General features: G+C 38.5%; 2 protein-coding genes across 2 annotated transcripts; both read right to left on the bottom strand.

Annotated features, from left to right (window-relative positions):
- Positions 1-70: 70 nt before the first annotated feature.
- Positions 71-17,907, bottom strand: hnrnpul1 (heterogeneous nuclear ribonucleoprotein U-like 1). Its single transcript, XM_067419070.1, has 16 exons — positions 17,770-17,907; positions 17,059-17,254; positions 16,827-16,973; positions 15,599-15,809; positions 15,409-15,482; positions 15,181-15,320; positions 13,592-13,691; positions 13,390-13,502; positions 11,150-11,416; positions 10,675-10,797; positions 8,319-8,447; positions 7,321-7,486; positions 5,737-5,988; positions 5,507-5,649; positions 5,097-5,276; positions 71-840 (listed from the first exon to the last, which is right to left on the bottom strand). Exons 2-16 carry the CDS (start codon positions 17,228-17,230, stop codon positions 742-744), a joined length of 2,316 nt encoding a protein of 771 aa, XP_067275171.1. The 5' UTR covers positions 17,231-17,254; positions 17,770-17,907; the 3' UTR covers positions 71-741.
- On the bottom strand, positions 861-4,125 carry LOC137043033 (piggyBac transposable element-derived protein 2-like). Its single transcript, XM_067419074.1, has one exon. It carries the CDS (start codon positions 4,033-4,035, stop codon positions 2,161-2,163), a length of 1,875 nt encoding a protein of 624 aa, XP_067275175.1. The 5' UTR covers positions 4,036-4,125; the 3' UTR covers positions 861-2,160.
- Positions 17,908-19,573: the final 1,666 nt, after the last annotated feature.

Below are 19,573 nucleotides of genomic sequence, written 5' to 3'. Positions count from 1 at the left end.
GATGTTCTGACACGTCCGGCTGGACTAACACTGTTCATGTTTGTGTTGTAAACTATCAGCAGAGCCACGGTGGTTTTGTATCATTTAATTCTCAAAGCAAAAATGGATTTGACAGGGCAGAACAAATAACATCCACAAAGAACACAGTTCAGAAATAAATGCGGTACTTTCTCAGCCAGGATAGTCATGAACACTTAAAATGGTCTTGCATTATATATTATCAAGAAGAGAAGTTATCAACACAAAATTCTTCATCTTCTCATCTGCAATGCCAATGAGTATCTAAAACATTGAACAACTACAATTTAAACAAAAACATTTCTACTGTCACATCTCGTGTTAAATCAAGACATAAAAGTAGTTATATGAAAAGCATCTACATTCCAAATTAAGTGGAATTTAGGCAAATCCAAACTTGTTTGTTCGGTGCTGAAGCAGCATCTCAGTTTCTACACCTGCAGGCGGATTGTGGTACTACAACATGAAGCACCTTCCAATTTTAATACCTTTCACGTATACTACAAATCAGTCTTTTATTTCAACCTCAGGGGTTTGATTGTATCTAGTGTGATCATATTAGTCATTTAGTTCAAAATAATCATTGACTTATAACAGTATTGAGAAAAAATGTGTAAATTGTTTAACGAGATGTATGAGAGAGAAAATGAAATGATGTGTAAGGAAGTGTTTTAATAAGAGAAGCGTGGCATGGTGTGTGTGATGTCAGAGCGTGGTTCCTGTTCACTGTGAGCCCTGTTGTCCAGAGTAGTTTCCATATTGACTGTAGTACTGGTTCCACTGGCTCTGATTCTGATAATACTGCTGCCACTGCTGCGCATACTGGAGAAAAACATCACGCTTCAGTAACATGACAACTTTACAACACGTGTATTCAACATGACAACACGTGACGTTGTACTCTGAGCTGTTCATGTCCTCGGATTGGGAATTATGCCTTTCTATGGCAACACTATCAACGCCGAAAGGAATCTGTAGTGGTCAGGTTGTACAATCCAAGCTTACAAGTTGTAATTATGAGCTCAACGAAGACATCAATGTTTTTATTTTATTATATAAGTGAAAGCACCTATTGTTTTACATTTTAATCATCTGATCTAGTAAATAATAAGTGTTTAAATGTAATAAGACAACCTAAAATGATTATACAACATATTCAAAGATTATTTCAAATAAAATCTCTTCTATTAACAGCACGTGTGACATGCAGACAATAATTTGAAACACTCATTTAGTTTATAATAAAGAACAGTAAATGCATTTAAAGTAATGCACTTTCAATCTAAGGTGCCGTTTACACACCACTATTAACTAAAAAAAGGCAAACTTTTTATGGCGGTTCAGTTTGGGAGCCAGAAAATGCACATTTTCAAAAAGGTTTCAAAGTGCAAGTTTTGAAACCGATACAGTTATCATCTCTGTATAAACTACAAAAACGCAAATCTGTGAAAATGCTGACGTTATGCGCATGTTTTATAAGTTCAGTCAATAGAGGGCATGCACGTGAGTGACTGCGGTTACGCCCACAGAGCGGCAGAAAGACAGAGAGATAGCATTGGTTTTCAGTGTGAATGCAGTGAAAAACTCCCAAAACATCTAAAACGAGAAAGAGCTTGAGACTGACTGTATTTATATTTCACAAGAAGTCTGAGGTATATTTTTACAGACTGCTGAAAGATACAGAAAAGAGAAGCAAACGGATCACTGCAATTCACAGAAACAATTGGACTCCAGACAGCCAAACATGGATTTGCAGTTATCATTTTGTGTCAATACCCTATATATTGCATTGTCATGTTTGCATAGACAACTCATTAATTCAATATTTATCATCTTATATCCCTCTCAGGCTCAAATTAATTTTTAGTAACAGGAAAAATCTGATATTTGGGGAAAATTATCATATGGGGTAGTACAGTTTTTAGAGAGACTTTCACATGCAAGGCGTTCTGGGATGTTGCAGATTTGCAACATTGGCCAAGTGTGGGATACTAACGACTGAATATGATATGAACAATAACTTTTTATATACGACTTTTCAAACAAAGTAACAGTGCTTTTCAGTGGCAGAACAACAACAAAAACAATATGGGATCCAAATCCAATATCTCAAATCCTCATTGAGTAGGGCATGTTTCCAAGTCACTTTGTCATGTGGTACTCCAAGAAACAGTTTTTGTCTTTGGTAAAGCACAGAAGTACTTTGCACTTCAGGCAGGCCATTTGCGTGTAGCCATTCTTGCACAGTCTGCATCGTCCACGTTTCTCAGCATGGATGGGGAAATGATCGCATCGGTCTAATCTGACATCAACTGATGGTGCAGAGATTCTCTGAAGTGGAGGTGGGGCAGCTTGATGGGACGTTGGATCATCTTCCGAAGACGGTCGTCCTCTTTTCCTACTGTTCAAGTCAGCCTGTTTGCCAACCTTGATAAGGGCGTCTGCAACTTGAACTCGGAAGTCAAGAAGTGGCATATACTTCTTCTCCTGCTTCTGGGTGAGATGACGGCGATAGAGGAGCCAACCATTGACCAGTGATAGGTCAATCAAGTAGTACAAGATGCGCAGATACCAACGACGTGGGCGGATGTCAATGCGATTGAGAGCTGCAAACATGTCTGCTAAGTCTACTCCTCCCATGTTGTGATTGTACACCTTGACAATGTGGGGTCTGTCCACTTCCACATATTCCTTCTTCTCTTTCGACCACCTTCTGCATCTCTCAACAGGTTCAGGGCCAATGAAGGATGATGCCAGCAACACTGCCTTGTTATCATACCACTTCACGATGGACATCCCACTTGTCTTTTCGTATTTCACTTCATACGCACCACGCCCGGCCTTTGAGAGTTCCTTGTCACTCTTGAGGGTACATCCACGGAGACGGTTACGATTGATGGTAGCAACTGTTAGAATTCCCATTTTCTTCAGTTCCACAATGAGTTCAGGGGAAGTGAACCAGTTGTCGAAGAAGCACTTGTAGTTTAGTCCTTTTGGAACTTCTGATACGAGACGAAGCACAACTTCACCGGCAAGACCAAGTCCACGCTCATTGGTTACGGTCCCTTTTCCAGTGTACACTTCAAAGTCATAGACTAGTCCAGTGACGCCTGCACGAGTAAAGACCTTGATTCCCCATTTATGCAGCTTGTTCTTGATATAGTGTTTCATTCCAATCTTTCCTTTGAAGGGGATCATCTGCTCATCAATGGAGTGGTTTTCTTCTGGTTCAACCTTCAAACAGTTGGAACGGACTTTCTCAAGAACTGGACGCACCTTGAATAATGGATCGTATCCAGGCTCACCCTTTTGCTTCACATTGGTATTGTCGTTCATGTGGATGTATGTACGCAGATTATCAAATCGCTTACGTCCCATGACTGTCGCAATTGGGTCGTAGCGGGTTGCCGTCTGCCAGTACATGCGGTACGATGGCATACGTACTACGGTCATCAAGATGTGTAAACCAATGAATTGCTCTATTTCAGAAGGGGTTGTTTTCAGTTCTGGGGCATTCTTCATAATTGCATACAAGTTAGATTGGTTAGAAATATGTTCAAACACAGATTTGTCCATGAACTGATCAAAATACCACTTTGGACTTGGTATTTCGTCTGGGGGAGGTGAGAATGCAGGTCCTCGGAATGAAGAGTCTATGTCAGCTGCTGGGGGTTTCCTCTGCCTCCAAGAAAACTCTTTGTTGACTGGAGCTGGGCCTGGCTGAGGTTCATTGTCATCTGGGACTTCAGTGTCACTGTCTTCATGTATGTTATGAATTTCAACATCAAGGTGGTTGAGATTAGCTTTTGGTATTTCTGCCAGTGGCTTATCATCATCGAAACTGGAGTCAGACTCGTATGCTTCAAGAGATTCCTCAAAATCTGTATCAGCAATTTTATCGTCTGGAATGGATTCTGTGTCAGATAAAGCACCATCAGGAAGGCAAATGTACTCAATGACTTCCCCGACTGAGTCAAACTTTCGTCTGCCTGCCATAACACACTGCAAATCCTGCATAGAGAGTATTCTGTAAGGTAGTTTGCCAAAAAATGCTTTGACATAATGATCTGTACTAATAAAAGTGCCATGGAATTTAGGCTACATCCCTTTTCCTCACTGCACAGTCAAATGAACATGGTATTGTGCCATTGCTTTTGATCAAATCTGCCTCTGATTGTTTGTAACTTCACTCCAAATTATAAAATTTATCATATGATATACCTTCAATAACAACTCAAAGTAATACGTAAACACTGGTGATAGAAAATTACTCTAGTATAAACTGTAGCTCAAAATTTTTGCAAACTCGTAGATAAAGCATGTGGTATCCAGTGGTACCTATCAGGCCACGCGTTGCAAATCTGCTATGTTGAAATAGAGCTGCACCAGGGGAAAAATCCAGAAGAGATCAAATCTACTAATTGGCATTTACTGTGTCTATATACACTTATGATGATTCTTATGTAGTTTTAGTTTCAAATTAATGGAGGTTGATGGTGATACTTAAACGAAATTGATGCCAAGAAAATCAGTTTCAGGGAACCCATGGAAACAGACATGTTGGAAGTGAGACTACACTGCTCTGGTGAGCAAGTGGGAAACTGTTTGTTGCTAATGGACAACCAAGTCCTGAAGTGGTACTTCTGAGTAAAAATAAAATCATTAAATATGTATCTGGAGTAAAAAGGTAGTTCAACAATAATCAGCAACGCCTGCCATGAGAGGGATATTCTGCACAATTGGATGTTTTTAATTAAACTGACAAAAACTATACAAGTTTTAGGGGTGAACGACATTATTTTATATATATATATATATATATATATATATATATATATATATATATATATATATATATATATATATATATATATATATATATATATATAAGTGATCACCTGGATATAGACCTATATTGTAGTCCTTTTGTTGGACACTGTCCAAAAATGTCCAAAATCAACATTCGGGTGAAGTGCTAACAATCTGCAATATGCTTTAGTAATTGTTTTCAGCAGCTGCCACAAATGCTTTCACAGAGCTAAAGCTGTTTTAATCACAGGTTATCCCCTGAAACTCACCTGTTGATACTGCTGATTGTAGTTTTGCTGGTTATATGATTGTCCAGATCCTTGACTGTCCTGGTAACCTTGTCCATAACCTGGATATTGGCTGTAGTTGCCATAGTTGTAGCCTTGGTTGTAGTTTCCCTGGCTATAGTTGCCCTGGTTGTAGCCTTGATTATAACCCTGATGATAGCTCTAAAATTAGCAAAATAAAACAAAAACAAAAAATTAAATGAAGTCACACATACATCTCATAAAAGCCCCAATGATCAATGATAGGACAAAGGCGTTCACCAGCCAGAGCAAACTTTTGGCCTGAGCTTGTTCATAATGATAACCAGTTCATTCTTCGATTTCGCCTGAAGTATATCGGGGCCTTAAAGCGAAATATTTGTCATATATACATGGCTGTGTGCAGCACTCACTTGGCCATATCCCTCTTTGTTATAGGAGCCATAGCGGTTATTATTGTAGGTTCCTTCAGACTGATGTCTGCTGCTGTATCCATCTCGCCCGTCTCTGTAATTTCCTCCCCAGCGGTTCTGAGTGTAACCATCACGGTTATAACCTGACAAAGCACAGAGCAAGATGACAAAAACACAAATGACAGAATTTTTGAATAAGTAAGCATGACACCGTAATGAGGTCCAATCACCTCCCCTATAGCTCCCTGTAGTTCCTCCTCTGTTCCGATGGTCTCCTCTCGCTCCTCCGTGGTTGTCGTACTGCTGGTGGCTGCTTTCGCGTCTGCGGTGTCCCCAGCTGTCGATGCGTTTCTCAGGCGGAGGCCCGGCCTTTCGGCCCTCCTCATTGTACCGTTTCACCAGCTCCTCCGCCTCTTCTCTCTGAAGCTCAACAAAGGTCACTTCATCCAGGAAGTCTCCGACCTCTGGCAGCACAAAGTTGGCTTTAAAGCCATGGAGAGAGGAAAGAAGGTGGGACAGATCAAACCACCAGGAAAGAAAAACTGTAATGAATTCTGATCTCGAAGAGAGAATATTGCTACAAGGATGATGGAAAACTAGTTGCTTATTAGCATGCATATTACTAAGATATTGGCTGTTTATTAGTACTTAAAAAGCGCACATTAATGCCTTATTCTGCATGACTATATTATCCATCCCTCGATCTAAATTGAACTACCTTACTAACTATTAATAAGCAGTAAAAAAATCATAATTAATAGTGAGATTTGGACCCTAATCTAAAGTCTGACAGAACAGTCATATGAAGGAGATGAATAACACTACTGCAAACTAAGTGCAATGTCAAAAATTGAACTAATGTATTTATTGGAACTGGCACAATATTAGTATAAATTATTATTCTATTGGCATTTTTAAATGTTATAACATTGTAAAAGTGCTTGGCTTGCAGCATCTCAGCGTGGAGTGAGAGTTGGACGTTCAGAAGGACCCAATCACACTGTTTACACCTGCTATTAAGATGCGTTTTGGTCGATCGGATCTGAATTAGACAAGGCAAACACATTCCCGTTTACACCTGGTGTTTTAATTCGTCTATTTTGTCTACTTTCAACCACTTCTGTCCTGATTTCTTCGAGAGGAGGGTTTATGGACGGATTAATGTATGTGCTTTTTCAAATCTTTCAAGCTAATGGATGAAATACAGTTAGCTCACGCAAATTACAAATGAATGCGACCGGAGGCGACGGAAAAACACACAGAGAGCGTCAGCTTTCGTTTCTGATCTGACAGACACATGACCAGCCGAACGCTGTGAGTGTGTGTTAGACATCAGGAATGGTGAGAGAACATTGTGCTTGGTACATTTTCCGTCTTCAAACCAAACTTGGATCTCCAGCCAATAAAGTTTAAATCCTGCGCGGCTAGCACGCTGATCATAATGTTAACTCTTTAGGTCACTAGGCGGAGAGTAGACGGTCTTTTAGTAGCTGTTTGTGTGCATTAGACCACGAGCGTCTACACTACTAAAGCAATCCGGTCAGATGCGTTTTCAACTACCTCTGGAAGTGGTTGAAAGTGGACAAGCTCAAAACTTTTTAGACCCCGTTTACACCTGTATGTATCGTCGTCCACTTGTGATCTGATCGACCAAAGCTCATCTTCATACCAAGTGTTCAGAACCAGGGTGAAACAGATTAAGCCGTTTTTTATGATGAAGTGGTACTTTTGTCTTTAAACTTTAATCACAAACCAAAAAGCAAAAGTTTCAATCAAGTTATCTTGTATCTTTTCTGATGTTGGTGTTTTCCTACCTTTCATTTCTAAAACAGCATGATCGGGCACATCCTTCCCTTCCTCAGTTTGCTTTGACGCTCGCTGTTTTAAATCTTCGTCCGTGGGACAAATCACAATAGCCTTGCGTTGAAACCCTTCAAAAGGACGCATTTTTCGTCTCTGGGCTGATCCGTATACATTTGTCTGACAATAGACAAAGAGAAATGTACAAGCTGTTTATTACTGTTTCTTTCACGTTCTGACAAAATCTGGAACCCTGCAATGAAGCAAGAGTAGTCTTTCTTTCTTTCCCTTGCACAGGTATCTGTGAGGACCTGGATACAGGAACAAAAACGATTTTTAGGGATCCTCAGTTCTTTGTTTTCGTCTTTGTTCACACAGCAGCAGAATAAGTTTGTCAGTCCTGTATTTGAGTCGTTAATACGGTTGCATTCAGTTATTTCCAGGAATGACATCTGGACTCTATAACCGAACTCACACCCATTCTCAGAAAACCTGCACTGTGTGAACAAAAAAAGCTCTGAGAGAGACGCTCTGACATGCTAGAACTAAAAGATAGTCATGAAGGCTATTTTTTCACTTCCTTTTTACTGAAACAAACACAACGGACATCTATTTGAAACCAATATTTCTTTTAGAATTACCATTGTAACAAAATGTGTTTTTCTGACTCACCAGGCTGAGAATACTCGCCTCTCAACACCTTGATTCAGTCAGAGCACATTATCAGAAAGGCTTACAGAACAATTCAACATAATTGAAAATGCAAGATAATTAAAAATGCTACAAAAGAGCATATTGGATGTTAATGATGTTTCTGACACTTCAGTTTGTCCTTTCAATACGACATTCAATAAAAAAGAGGCTGCTGCTGCTTCTAGTCTATCATATGAAAAATAAGATAAAAGGTGGAAGATCTTTATCCTGAAAGATAAATAACACATTAGAAGAAGAACATCAGAGCTCATTCCCAGTTGTGTCTTTGCTGGGAATCATGGGAAGGTGTTTGCAGTACCTGATCCAGGATGTAGTTCCGTTTTTTGCGGGCGGCGATCTGGATCAGCCGGTTCAGACACTGAGTGGCCTGCTGAATCAGGATGTCCCAGCGTCCGGCATAGTTACGCTGACGACGCAATCCCATCACCTGAGACCATAAAAGAGAACCATGCTTTTCTGGGGGGGTCTGTACATATTTTTTTTGTTTTATGTTTTTTAAAAGAAATGTATTTGATGATCAATATTGTGAAATAGTTACATTATTATATATTTAAAAAACTGCATTTTTGTATATAAATCTTTTGTATCACTTTTGATCAATTTAATGCATCCTTTCTGAATAAAATGTCATTCATTTATTCATTAAAAAAAAAAACTGACTGACCCCAACAATTTAAACAGCCGTGCATTTGTAATAAAATGTCCAAATTACAGCGGTGGGAAAATGAAACTGAAGCACCTTGTTTTAGACCACAATCATTTATTAGTATAATTTCAAACAAAACTCTCCTTTTCCATTTGTCCTGGCAGAATGACAGATACAAGTTCTGCACAGTGACCAGAGGGATTTGAGCCATTCCTTACGCAGAACACTGCAGGATGAGAAGAACAACGTTTTCTGACTTGCTCCTCAAAAACACACGAAAGTGGCTCAATAATATTGAGATCTGCTGACTGTGCAGGCCATGGCAGATGTTCAACCTCACTTTCATGTTCAGCAAACTACTCTGCCCCATTCCTGATGTGTGTACTGGTGCATTATCTTCCTGCTACACGGCACCCCTTCAGAGTAAAATGTTTGAACCATTAGGTGCACATGGTCCTCCAGAATAATTTGGTATTCCTTGGCAATGATTGGCCCATCAAGTACAAACATTGCAACCCAAACCATCACCGATCTTCCGCCATGCTTCACTCTGGGCAGCAACAGCCCGGGTTTTAAGCTTCTTTGGGACTTCTCCACACAGATGTGGGAAAGACAGTGAAGATGGACTCATCAGAGAGCAATACATGTTTCATAACGTTCAAAGCCCAAGATTTGCATTTGGCCATGACAGTAAACACAATAGATTTAAGACCTTTTTTGTTATATAAAAATATATAATTTGTCATTGGCACAAGTGACCAAACATTTGGCTATAGCAGCCCAATCATGAATATTGACTCTGTGGAGCTCCCAACGAACAGTTTTGGTGGAAATTGAGGTGAACATTTAATTATGCAGTGAGTTGAGTGGCTGTGGTTTTATGTTAAAGGGTTACTTCAGCGATTAGCATATGGCTTTGTATCAGTAGAAACCCTGGAGTATATTCAAATTGTTGTGCTTTCCCCCCTCATATCTCCCTGAGACAAGAGATTTATGTATTTTATTTCTGGAAAAATTCCTCCTATGATGCAAATTGACGATATTTGCATCATAGGAGGAATGTTTGCCCAGAGGCTAAAGACTACAGCCAGCAGAGGGAGCCATTTCCGCATGTTTTGAATCTGCGCATGGGGGATGGGAGATCGCACTCAGCTTGCAGGGAGAGCTCAGCTGGCAGGCACTCATTTAAACGGAGCTATGGTGTGCAATGTAAGTCTTTTAACTTCTCAAATTAATTTCTATGAAAGTTAAGCTTGCAAAGGCATGAACTGAAACACGCCAGACTGAACTCGCGTTGTGAATGTATGCCGCGAGGGTAGTCGCGATTACCTCAGCTCTCATCACTCCTGCAGTTAGTGCTCAGTGCTGTGAGACTCGCGCGGTGACTCACTCATTATATTGAACACACACATTCAGTTTTTAATTGTAGTGTCTTCTCTAACTCAGTCACAGGGAAGTTGGTGGCGTTGGGAATGGCCTCACAGGGCAGCGAAGCATTCTGGGAATTGTAGTCTTTCATCCCCATGGGACAAAAATACATTTTCTGTCTTTTCTCAGTCTAGAAAGCACCAAATTCAAAAATAATTTCACATTTCTACTGCATTGATGACCCAGTTTAAATACAGATTCATCTTCCCAGCGCTGAAGTACCCCTTTAATTGGATATAATCCTGGTTAGCACCTAGCACCCTCTTGTGTCGACAGTTACTCCTGTTGGATGTGTTTTGTCCTTCATAGATGTATGGCGATATTACCCTGGACACCGTAGCTCTCAAAACACCACAAAGACTTGCTGTCCTGGTCACAGATGAGCCAGCGAGACACGCACCAACAATCTGTCCTCTTGTGAACTCTGATATGTTTCCCATTATGTTGTGTGGATTGCAACATGTTATGTACAGCTGTGCTACTGCTCTACTGACTCAACCTTCACACTCATACTGATGGAATGTGCAACCATCATTCTCAAATGTGAACCATAAAACAAATTTAAACCTGCTGATCCTACCTTCATTTTCTCCATGATGGCGTTTGTGCCTAGGATGTTAAACTTCTTCTCTGGGTTCAGTTCTGCATGCTTAGAAGCCCATGTGGTTTTACCACAAGCAGGAAGACCAACCATCATCAGGACCTACAGACAACAGTGATATTCCCTTGATTATACATCTTTATTTCAGACCAAGTTCACCACGAGTTTAGGGTCAGTAAGATATTTTAATGCTTTTGGAAGCACCTTATACTCCAACAAATTCATATGTTTTCTATTTGAATGTATTTTAAAAGCTGAATTTTCATCATCATTCCTTCAGTGTCACATGATCCTTCAGAAGTCCTTCAGATATGCTCAGATATATATTTGTTGCTCAAAAAACATTTATGATTATTATCCATGTTATTCAGATTTTCATTGAATATATTAATCTCTCTTTATGGGTCAAACTGTGTTCCTCAGCACTGTGTGGAAGGGAATTAGGAGAATTTACCTCACAATCAGATTTGTTGGTAGGGCCAACAGTGCCTCTGACCCTGTTCTCCATATCGACAGCCCCGATAAATGTGTACCCATCCGGCAAAGAAAAGAAAGGCTCCTCCTGTTGGCCAAAGTTAAACTGGACAGCGCAGTTCTTCACCAGGATATGAGGATACAGAGCACGACCGGCCAGCTCTTCTTTAGAAATGTGAAATGCCACATCAAGCCACTTCCCGTTCTTTGAGAAAGCCATTTCTACCTGCTCATGGCTATCAAAGTCCTGTAAAAGACACAAATGTATACAATGATGTGTTTATACATCATTCAACTACTACATTCAGGTAGTTATGTTTGATATTTTGGTTCTCTTTCATTATTTCCAAGAAAGCTACCTACCTAAACAGCATTAAGGTATCATAGAGTAAACCCCATCCCAATGCTGTTCAAACTAATTCAAATGAGAGCAATTTACAATTTAAATTAGCTTAGCAACATGCTAATAGTGCACTCAAATGGAATCAAACTATCCTGTTAAATATTTCCAGTCACACAGATATCAATGACAAACCAAAGATATGCGATTGGTCTATATTGTGAATTTGTGTATCAAAAATCATCAAAACTTTAACTTAAAGTGGGGGGAAATGCTGTTTCTTGCATGCTGAGCTTTTTACACTGTTAAAGACTTGGATTCTCATCCTAAACATAGTCAAAGTTTCAAAAACTAATGTTGGACGTTTGATGGAGTATTTCTGTGTCAAAAATATTCCTTCCGGTTTCTCACAAGTTTCGGAGAGTTTTTTTCGAGTATGGGTCGGCTTGACGTGAACAGAGCGGAAGGTCCTTGTATGAGCCGTACGGGCTCTTCTCCCGGTAGGGTGCGCGCGCACGTGACTAGAGCGAGAGAGGAAATGCACGGCCGTAAACCCTGCTTTCAAGGTGCAGATCCAGTCGTCCGCGCAACACTTCTGTCGTGCCGCTCTCCACTTTATTCCTATGGGTGACATCAAGCGCGTCCGCATAGCATTCTGGGAAGGCAGCGCTGCATTTGAACCGATTTGAACGCAAAAATGACGGGAAGCGTCACAACATCGCTTCAGTCACGTCGCAAAAGTGGATCTCCACGGTCACTGCTGTCACAGGACTTCACAAAGTCAATAGTTACCAAAGAAGTGTGTTTTTGACCGAGCAGTGACGATAAAGGTTCACGGTCGTGCTTTGGAAAGAGGCGGTGAGTAAAACTGCTTCAAATGTCTGTGCTGTATAGTCACGTAAGTAAACATCAGTAAACAACACGATCGTGTATAACGTTAGTTAATTTATCAATGGAGCATGCGATCTATGGTGTGTGTTTAAATACATTTGTTTAGCTGACCAATATAGGTGTCAGTTTGTTTATTGTAAAACCACCCAAACATAAACCTAGGGGACGTTCTCACAAAGCGTGCTTCGTCATTCAAATGCGCTAACGGTTAGTCCATTGTTGTTCTATGTATAACGTTACACTAGTCTGACGTGCAAAACTGTTTTGCTTGCTACTGCTGTTTAGTCGCATACAATAGTCCATCATAAAGCAAATCATGTCATCATAAACGAGTAAACCCACACAAATGTTGACAGGCCACTAAATACAGTCCATACCACAGAGACGGACGTCCTGCTGTTGCTTCTCCTGTTCAATTTATTTCATCCTCCAGATCTGATTCTGGATCATATCTGTACTAGTTGAATCTGATTGATAGCCATGGTTTATTTAGGGTAGCGTTTTCTTCTCCACGCTTGAGGACGTCACCGATTTGCGCGCGCTCGTCATTCTTTAGCTCCGCCCACACGATACGCCTCTAGCCGCTCGTTTTTTTCCGGAAAGACTCGGTACAGCCTATATTTCTATAAGTATAATAAAACTAAAGACTTTTTGGAGATATGAAGGATGCAATACTACTCTATAGGTACTTAAGATTGACATGAGATTGACTGAAACTGAGTGTTTCACCCCCCTTTAACTTTATTCAATGCAAACAGGGAAATTTATTTGGGCCCTATTGACTTCCACAGTAGTTTTTTCCCCCTACTATTGCATTCAATGGGGTCCATCAACTGTCTGGTTACCAACATTCTTCAAAATATCTTCTTTTGTGTTCAGCAGCAGAAGAAAAAAAAACTCATACAGGTTTGGAACAACCTGAGAGCGAGTAAATTATGCCATTTTTGGGTGAAAAGTCCCTTTAAGTAGCATTCAAGAATAGCACTCACAATATAACATCCAATGACATCGCTTTCTCCAAATTTCTCTCCGTAATCTTCAAATTTGCAACTGGTAGACTTTTTTCCTGTTCCGCCATACCCATACGACAACGGCTCCTCTCCTGAAACACAGTAATTCCCTACATAAGAATCCAGAAACATAATTTCTATAAAAAACCCTCAGTCAGTGAGTGTACATGTGCTTCTTCACCAAGCTGAGTGCTGCAGGAATCCAGAGACCACCCGACTCTCACCACATGTGGATCAGGCTCACTGCTGGGAAGATGCTTTACTGATATATTCTCTATGATCTGGAATAAAAAAAACAAGACAAACTTATTCTGAATGACAACTGAAGATAATAAAAGATAGAAAATAATAGACTTTTGAGGGGTGACCAATTAAAGGCGTAACTGTTGTTCACTGTGTTACCTGACCCAGATATTACACCGCTCTAGATCTTTCACTGTAAAGCAACAGTAACTCACTCCCGCTAAACGTTCACTCTTTGAATTCTTGCACAGGGAACAATACAAGTCGACACAGTTTGCTAAGAAGTGTTTCCTGCTAAAGAAAGGCAGTATTTGACTCTGGTAAGTGTATCATAGTAGACTGGTGGGAGTGCCTTTGGACAGCAACATGCCCTAGTGCATTGTGGGTGTTGAAGTTTTCCCACCTATTTGGAAAAAGCAAAGACTACAGACTTTTTTTCTCTAGTCAAGCAGCACCGATTAAACACACACACACACACACACCATTTTACTATTTAGGCACCCAAGATCTTTTTAAAAGGCCCATTTTGCCAGCGTTAAAGTACCTCTTTAAGTTGATTTAAAAGTTAACCATAGAGAAACAACAAAACTACACTACCGTTCAAAAGTTGGGGTCATTTGAAAGAAATTATTGTGAACTGATTAAAATGACAGTAAAGACATTTATAACATTACAAAATATTTCTACTTCAAATAAATGCTGTTCTTTGGAATTTATACTCATAAAATAATCCTAAAAAAATGAAAATGTATCACTATTTCCACAGAAATATTGAGCAACACAAGTAGTCATTCAACATTGATAGAAATACTACATGTTTCTTGAGCAGAAAATATCCATATTAGAATGATTTCTGAAGGATCATGTGACACTGAAGACTGGAATAAATGATCACAGGAAGTATTTCACTACATTACTGTTTTACTTTATTTGGATCATATAAAAGCTGCCATATAAAGTATTAAAATGTTATACAGTTGCACAAATCATTTTACGCCAAACTGCTTCACAAACGAGGGTCAGTTCAACGCTGGATTTGAACAGAAGATGTTTCTGAAATATTTTTAGATTAACACAACGTTACATGCTAGTCGATGAGTTGAATCAATTTAACTCTACAACAACTACATACATGCTTTCTAAAAGTTGTAATATGTTCCTGAGTCTCTCCATCAGTGTCCGATTCCGGTTCGAACATGGAAGGCTGAGCACAGGTAACGATAATTTCTAACATTTTGGCTGCGTGAGATTCTCCAGTTTTGTTGTTGCTGGAGTATCTGAAGCACGAGCGATAACGGCAGCAGCTCAGTTAAATTTAAATGGAAACAAAAACAGCGTAATTTTGCTCACATCCAAAAAGGAGCAAATTTGACAAGCCATAATACATGATCTGTGGGGTATTTTGAGGGGTGGGGTGGGGTTTGTAAACGTCACAGATACATTTTAGGGACACTGGAGTCTTATATTAAAAGGGACATAATATGTCCCCCTTTAAAAAAATTACAGACCCCAAACTTTATCCATTACCTTCATCTCATAGCACACGCGTCCCTTGTTTACACCATACGTGGCTCTTGCTCCAGACCACAGGTAAGCAAACCCCTCGATGGTCAAAGGATATCCACTGCAACGATCCCGAGAGACTTTGAAGTGCAAGTCACAGTTATCTGTTGAGGTTACCAGAAAGAATTACATTACTATGGCTATTTTAGAGACATAAGAAATCATAATTAAATAAATCAAGCCCTCACGTACAAGTGTCGATGGCCACTAGTGTGCCATCAAAGTCTTCCTCGTCCTCTTCAGCAGGGGGCAGAGGAGAACGGGACCTGTGATCAAACATGGAAAAATCACAATGTCAGTCTACTAACACTTGTTAGTCTGCATCAAGTCATAATCCTAATGCTGATATAGGATTATAACAACAGCTTTGTGGTTAATTCACCTCCTGTCTTCGCGGTGCTCATAATAGCTGTAGCCGTGGCTCTCATCATGGCGTCTCTTGTGGCCATGATGTGCATGCCCGTCCTGTTCAGTCTTGGATCCCACAGTCTGCTGGCCCGCCTGCTCTTCCCATTCACCGCCAGGGTCAGATCCCTGCTGCTCGGGCTTTATCTCATCTTCACTTTTCACTTTCACTGGCGCCACTTCATCTTCTGTGAAACAATAAATATTCAATATAAAGCAGTGTTTGTTAACCTGGGGGCCTCGAGCAGATCCAGCACTAAAGAGTGGGCATCTGAAGTAACGAAAAGGGGCGATGAAGTAGCCAAAGTAACGTCAGCTAGAAAAACATGTGATGAATGTCGATTTAAAGGGCCGTAAAAGTCACATACAATGTTTTTTGCCTGCAATATGAACGTAGCCATAGTGATTTCCTACCAGGATCTATGTACCAGGGAGGAACAAGAATTACTATGATTATAAAATAAATTTAAAAACACAGGAAATGCTAATACATTTTATATAAATGGGCAATAACATAATAACGTTGCTAATTTATTTTACACACCTTGAAGTGGTGTTAGTGGTCGACCGATATATTCCCAAGGCAGATATGTCATCAGATATTTGGCATTTTTTAATTTGAGTGTTTCTGTTTGGCAAATAATTGCTGGAAGAGGGATTTTAATTTTGACATCGCCAAGAACAACGAAATGAGACGTGGACAGAAGAGTAATGCTGTCACTGGACGAGCAACAAACTAGAAATCCTTGATTTTGAGCGATGCTGCGCTGTATTTGCTGTGCCATATTCACGGTGTACTTAATTTACAATTAGCATTACCTGGTCTTTATTTAAATGAGTGCATTGTTGTTACTGTGTTTACTTCCTTTTTATTCATGTTTTTAACAAGTTCTTTATTTGCAAAAACAATAAGCTCAAATTATATTCATGCTGATTCATGAGTTATTTATTTGTAATTTTGTAAATATTATTTAAAAATGAATATACATTTCATTGCAGCATGAATTATTTGCTATCTTAAGTACTGTGATTTGATGATTATTTGGCCACTGGCTATCTAAAAATCTACTAACTAAAATATCATGACTTGTAATTACGTGTATATGAACAAGCGAGACAAGTTGCATACTAGTGGGACACACACACACAATTCAAAACCGAGGAGGAAATGCATTCAAACACAGAAATCCCAGTTGCAGTCTTACCTTCCTTGCAGACCGTCTCAACAGCTGCCTGTGGCTCCTCCACAGGCTCAGATTTAGTTTCATCCACCGGGATTTTAGGATCACTATCATCAGAGCCCTGTTTCTCACCATCCATCTGCCCTGGATCATCCCCAGCCTCTGCAACACCTGTCATGGCAAGCATGCAATGAGATCAAATGCATTATCACCATCACCAAGCGTGCATCTTCTTCATGCCCGTATGCTCTAGTACCCGCTTCAGCCTCCTCATCACAGGTGTGTCCCTTTTCCTCCTCCAGAGCCGCCTGCAGTCGCTCCACCAGATCCGCTTTGAGGCCTTTGGTGTCCATCCCGCGCTTCTGCAGCTCCTCTTTCAGCTCGTTCACCTTCAGTTTCTTCACATCCACACTCATCATGCATGACATAACGTGGAGCCCTAGCTCCCAATCCTGATAAATGGAAGACAACTATGATTATCTCCAAAACATCAATAATGCATTGCAATATCCCACTGGAAAAGCTGGTCACTAGCTAATGGATTAAAAAAAACAGCTCATGAAAAAAATCTAATGACAAGCTCAGACTAGCAAGACAGTAGCTGTTTAAAAACCCAACTAGACCACTTTAGGATCACGTGCTAGCTGGTTTGTTGCTGGTCTAACGTTACCAGGTAGAAACCAGCACGTTACACAAGACAGATACTGGCAGGGTGGGTCGATCGCACAGCTAACTGGCTAAATCACGTAAACACTTAAGTTGTGTAGTAAACACATGGGTAAACACGCACATCTACTGTAATTCAGTAAATGCTTACACATCTATGATGCGAAATAATGAGAAATAGCACATGCGTTCGTCTGATTTGTCAAACTGCGGATTTTAGCTAACGGTGCTCATGTAAGTGGCCACTGCTTTCACTAATGCAAACTCTAAAATGTCAGTAAAAAGGGTTTGATGGACTCACCGCAGGAAAAGCTCTCGTTTAGGTGAAGGAGAGAGTTTGAGTTGTGTAAACACAGATCTACAGCAGCGCGCGCTTCAGTACAGCAGCAGAACACACACCGAATGTTGTCCAGTGTTTGAGTGCTGCCTCCTACTGGACACATCCAAGGGCTTGGTCATGAGATTGATTTTTTTATTTTTTATTTATGGACGGACTGATGGATTCCTTTACTATTAAGTTCATCCAGCAGTGAATGTTTACCAGTGTTAATTAAACAAAAACATATTCTACCCAGATATATATATATATATATATATATATATATATATATATATATATATATATATATATATATATATATATATATATATATATATATATATATATATATATATATATATATATATATATATATATATATATAGTTGATATAGTTAGCCAAAATTATATTATAGAGGACCAAATTACTCAAAATGAAATAATTAAATAAATAATTAAATAAAACAACAATTTAAATGTACCTGTTTATTCTGAAATAATTAATTAAATAGTTAATTAATTAATTTAATATTTAAATAATTAATTTAATTAAATATTACATAAATAAATGTATCTATTTATTTAGTAAAATTACATGAAAACATTTATTGTTTAATATATTTCACAATTACCTCTTCCACACAAACTATTGTTATGTTTAAAAATATTTTTTTCATTAGCCTGTTAAAAGTGCTTTTTCAAAAAGCTTTTTAAAAAAATTATTTAATTATTTTTTAATAATTAAATAATTTATTTAATTAAATAAATTAAATAATTAAATAAATAAATGTATCTATTTTTTTTGTAAAATTACATGAAATTGTTTAATATATTTTACAATTACCTCTTTCACACACACACTATTGTTATGTTTAAAAATCTATTTTTTCATTATTTAATGTGCTTTTTCAAAAAGCCTTTTTTCATAATAATATGCTGCATTTATGAATTATATCTATTTGACGAATCATGCATTTCCAAAGCACGATTTTGCCATAGATTTTTTTCATAATAATAGAGGACATTTCACAAATGCCAATCAACAGCAGGCAGTTTGAATTGCGCTTTTGGTAATGCATGAGTCGTCAAATAGGCATCATTCGTAAATGCAGCATATTATTATGAAAAAAGGCTTTTTGAAAAAGCACATTAAATAATGAAAAAATAGATTTTTAAACATAACAATAGTGTGTGTGTGAAAGAGGTAATTGTAAAATATATTAAACAATTTCATGTAATTTTACAAAAAAAATAGATACATTTATTTATTTAATTATTTAATTCTTTTAATTAAATAAATTATTTAATTATTAAATTAATACATTAATAATTTAATTAATTATTTAATATTTCAGAATAAACTGGTATATTTAAATGTTCTTTAATTGATTTCATTATTTATTTAATTATTTCATTTTGAGTAATTTGGTCCTCCATATTTAGTAACTAGCCACGTTTACACGCGCACTTTTTTTGTCATTCCGATGAACCCTTATGTGATGTTGGGAAGGTTTTCGTCCACTATGGCTGTTAAGTCTTAATTTGACCACAACTTTCTCTGTGTTTCAGCAAACGGAATGATTTTTGGTGATGAATATCTTATTTTGACACATATTTTGGGGACATGCTTTAAAAATTTCAAAAACTAAACAACACACTTGTGGGCAAATTCACTACCCTTTCGTTATGTACGGGATGAAAAAAATCCACTTAATCAAGTTGCTGTAAAAGATGTATCCTATATATATATATATATATATATATATATATATATATATATATATAG

This window comes from Pseudorasbora parva, chromosome 16 (assembly GCF_024679245.1).
Source record: "Pseudorasbora parva isolate DD20220531a chromosome 16, ASM2467924v1, whole genome shotgun sequence".
In the NCBI taxonomy this organism is placed as follows: domain Eukaryota; kingdom Metazoa; phylum Chordata; class Actinopteri; order Cypriniformes; family Gobionidae; genus Pseudorasbora; species Pseudorasbora parva.
This window is presented reverse-complemented; position numbering and strand designations above follow the sequence as displayed.

Coding starts and splice junctions, on each gene's coding strand:
- hnrnpul1 (XM_067419070.1), bottom strand. CDS start 17,230: ATGTCATGCATGATGAGTGTGGATGTGAAGAAACTGAAGGTGAACGAG. Junction 16,974..17,058: donor TGATGAGGAGGCTGAAGCGG/GTACTAGAGCAT, acceptor TTGCCATGACAG/GTGTTGCAGAGGCTGGGGAT. Junction 7,487..8,318: donor GGAACTACATCCTGGATCAG/GTACTGCAAACA, acceptor GTCTATTGTCAG/ACAAATGTATACGGATCAGC.
- LOC137043033 (XM_067419074.1), bottom strand. CDS start 4,035: ATGCAGGATTTGCAGTGTGTTATGGCAGGCAGACGAAAGTTTGACTCA.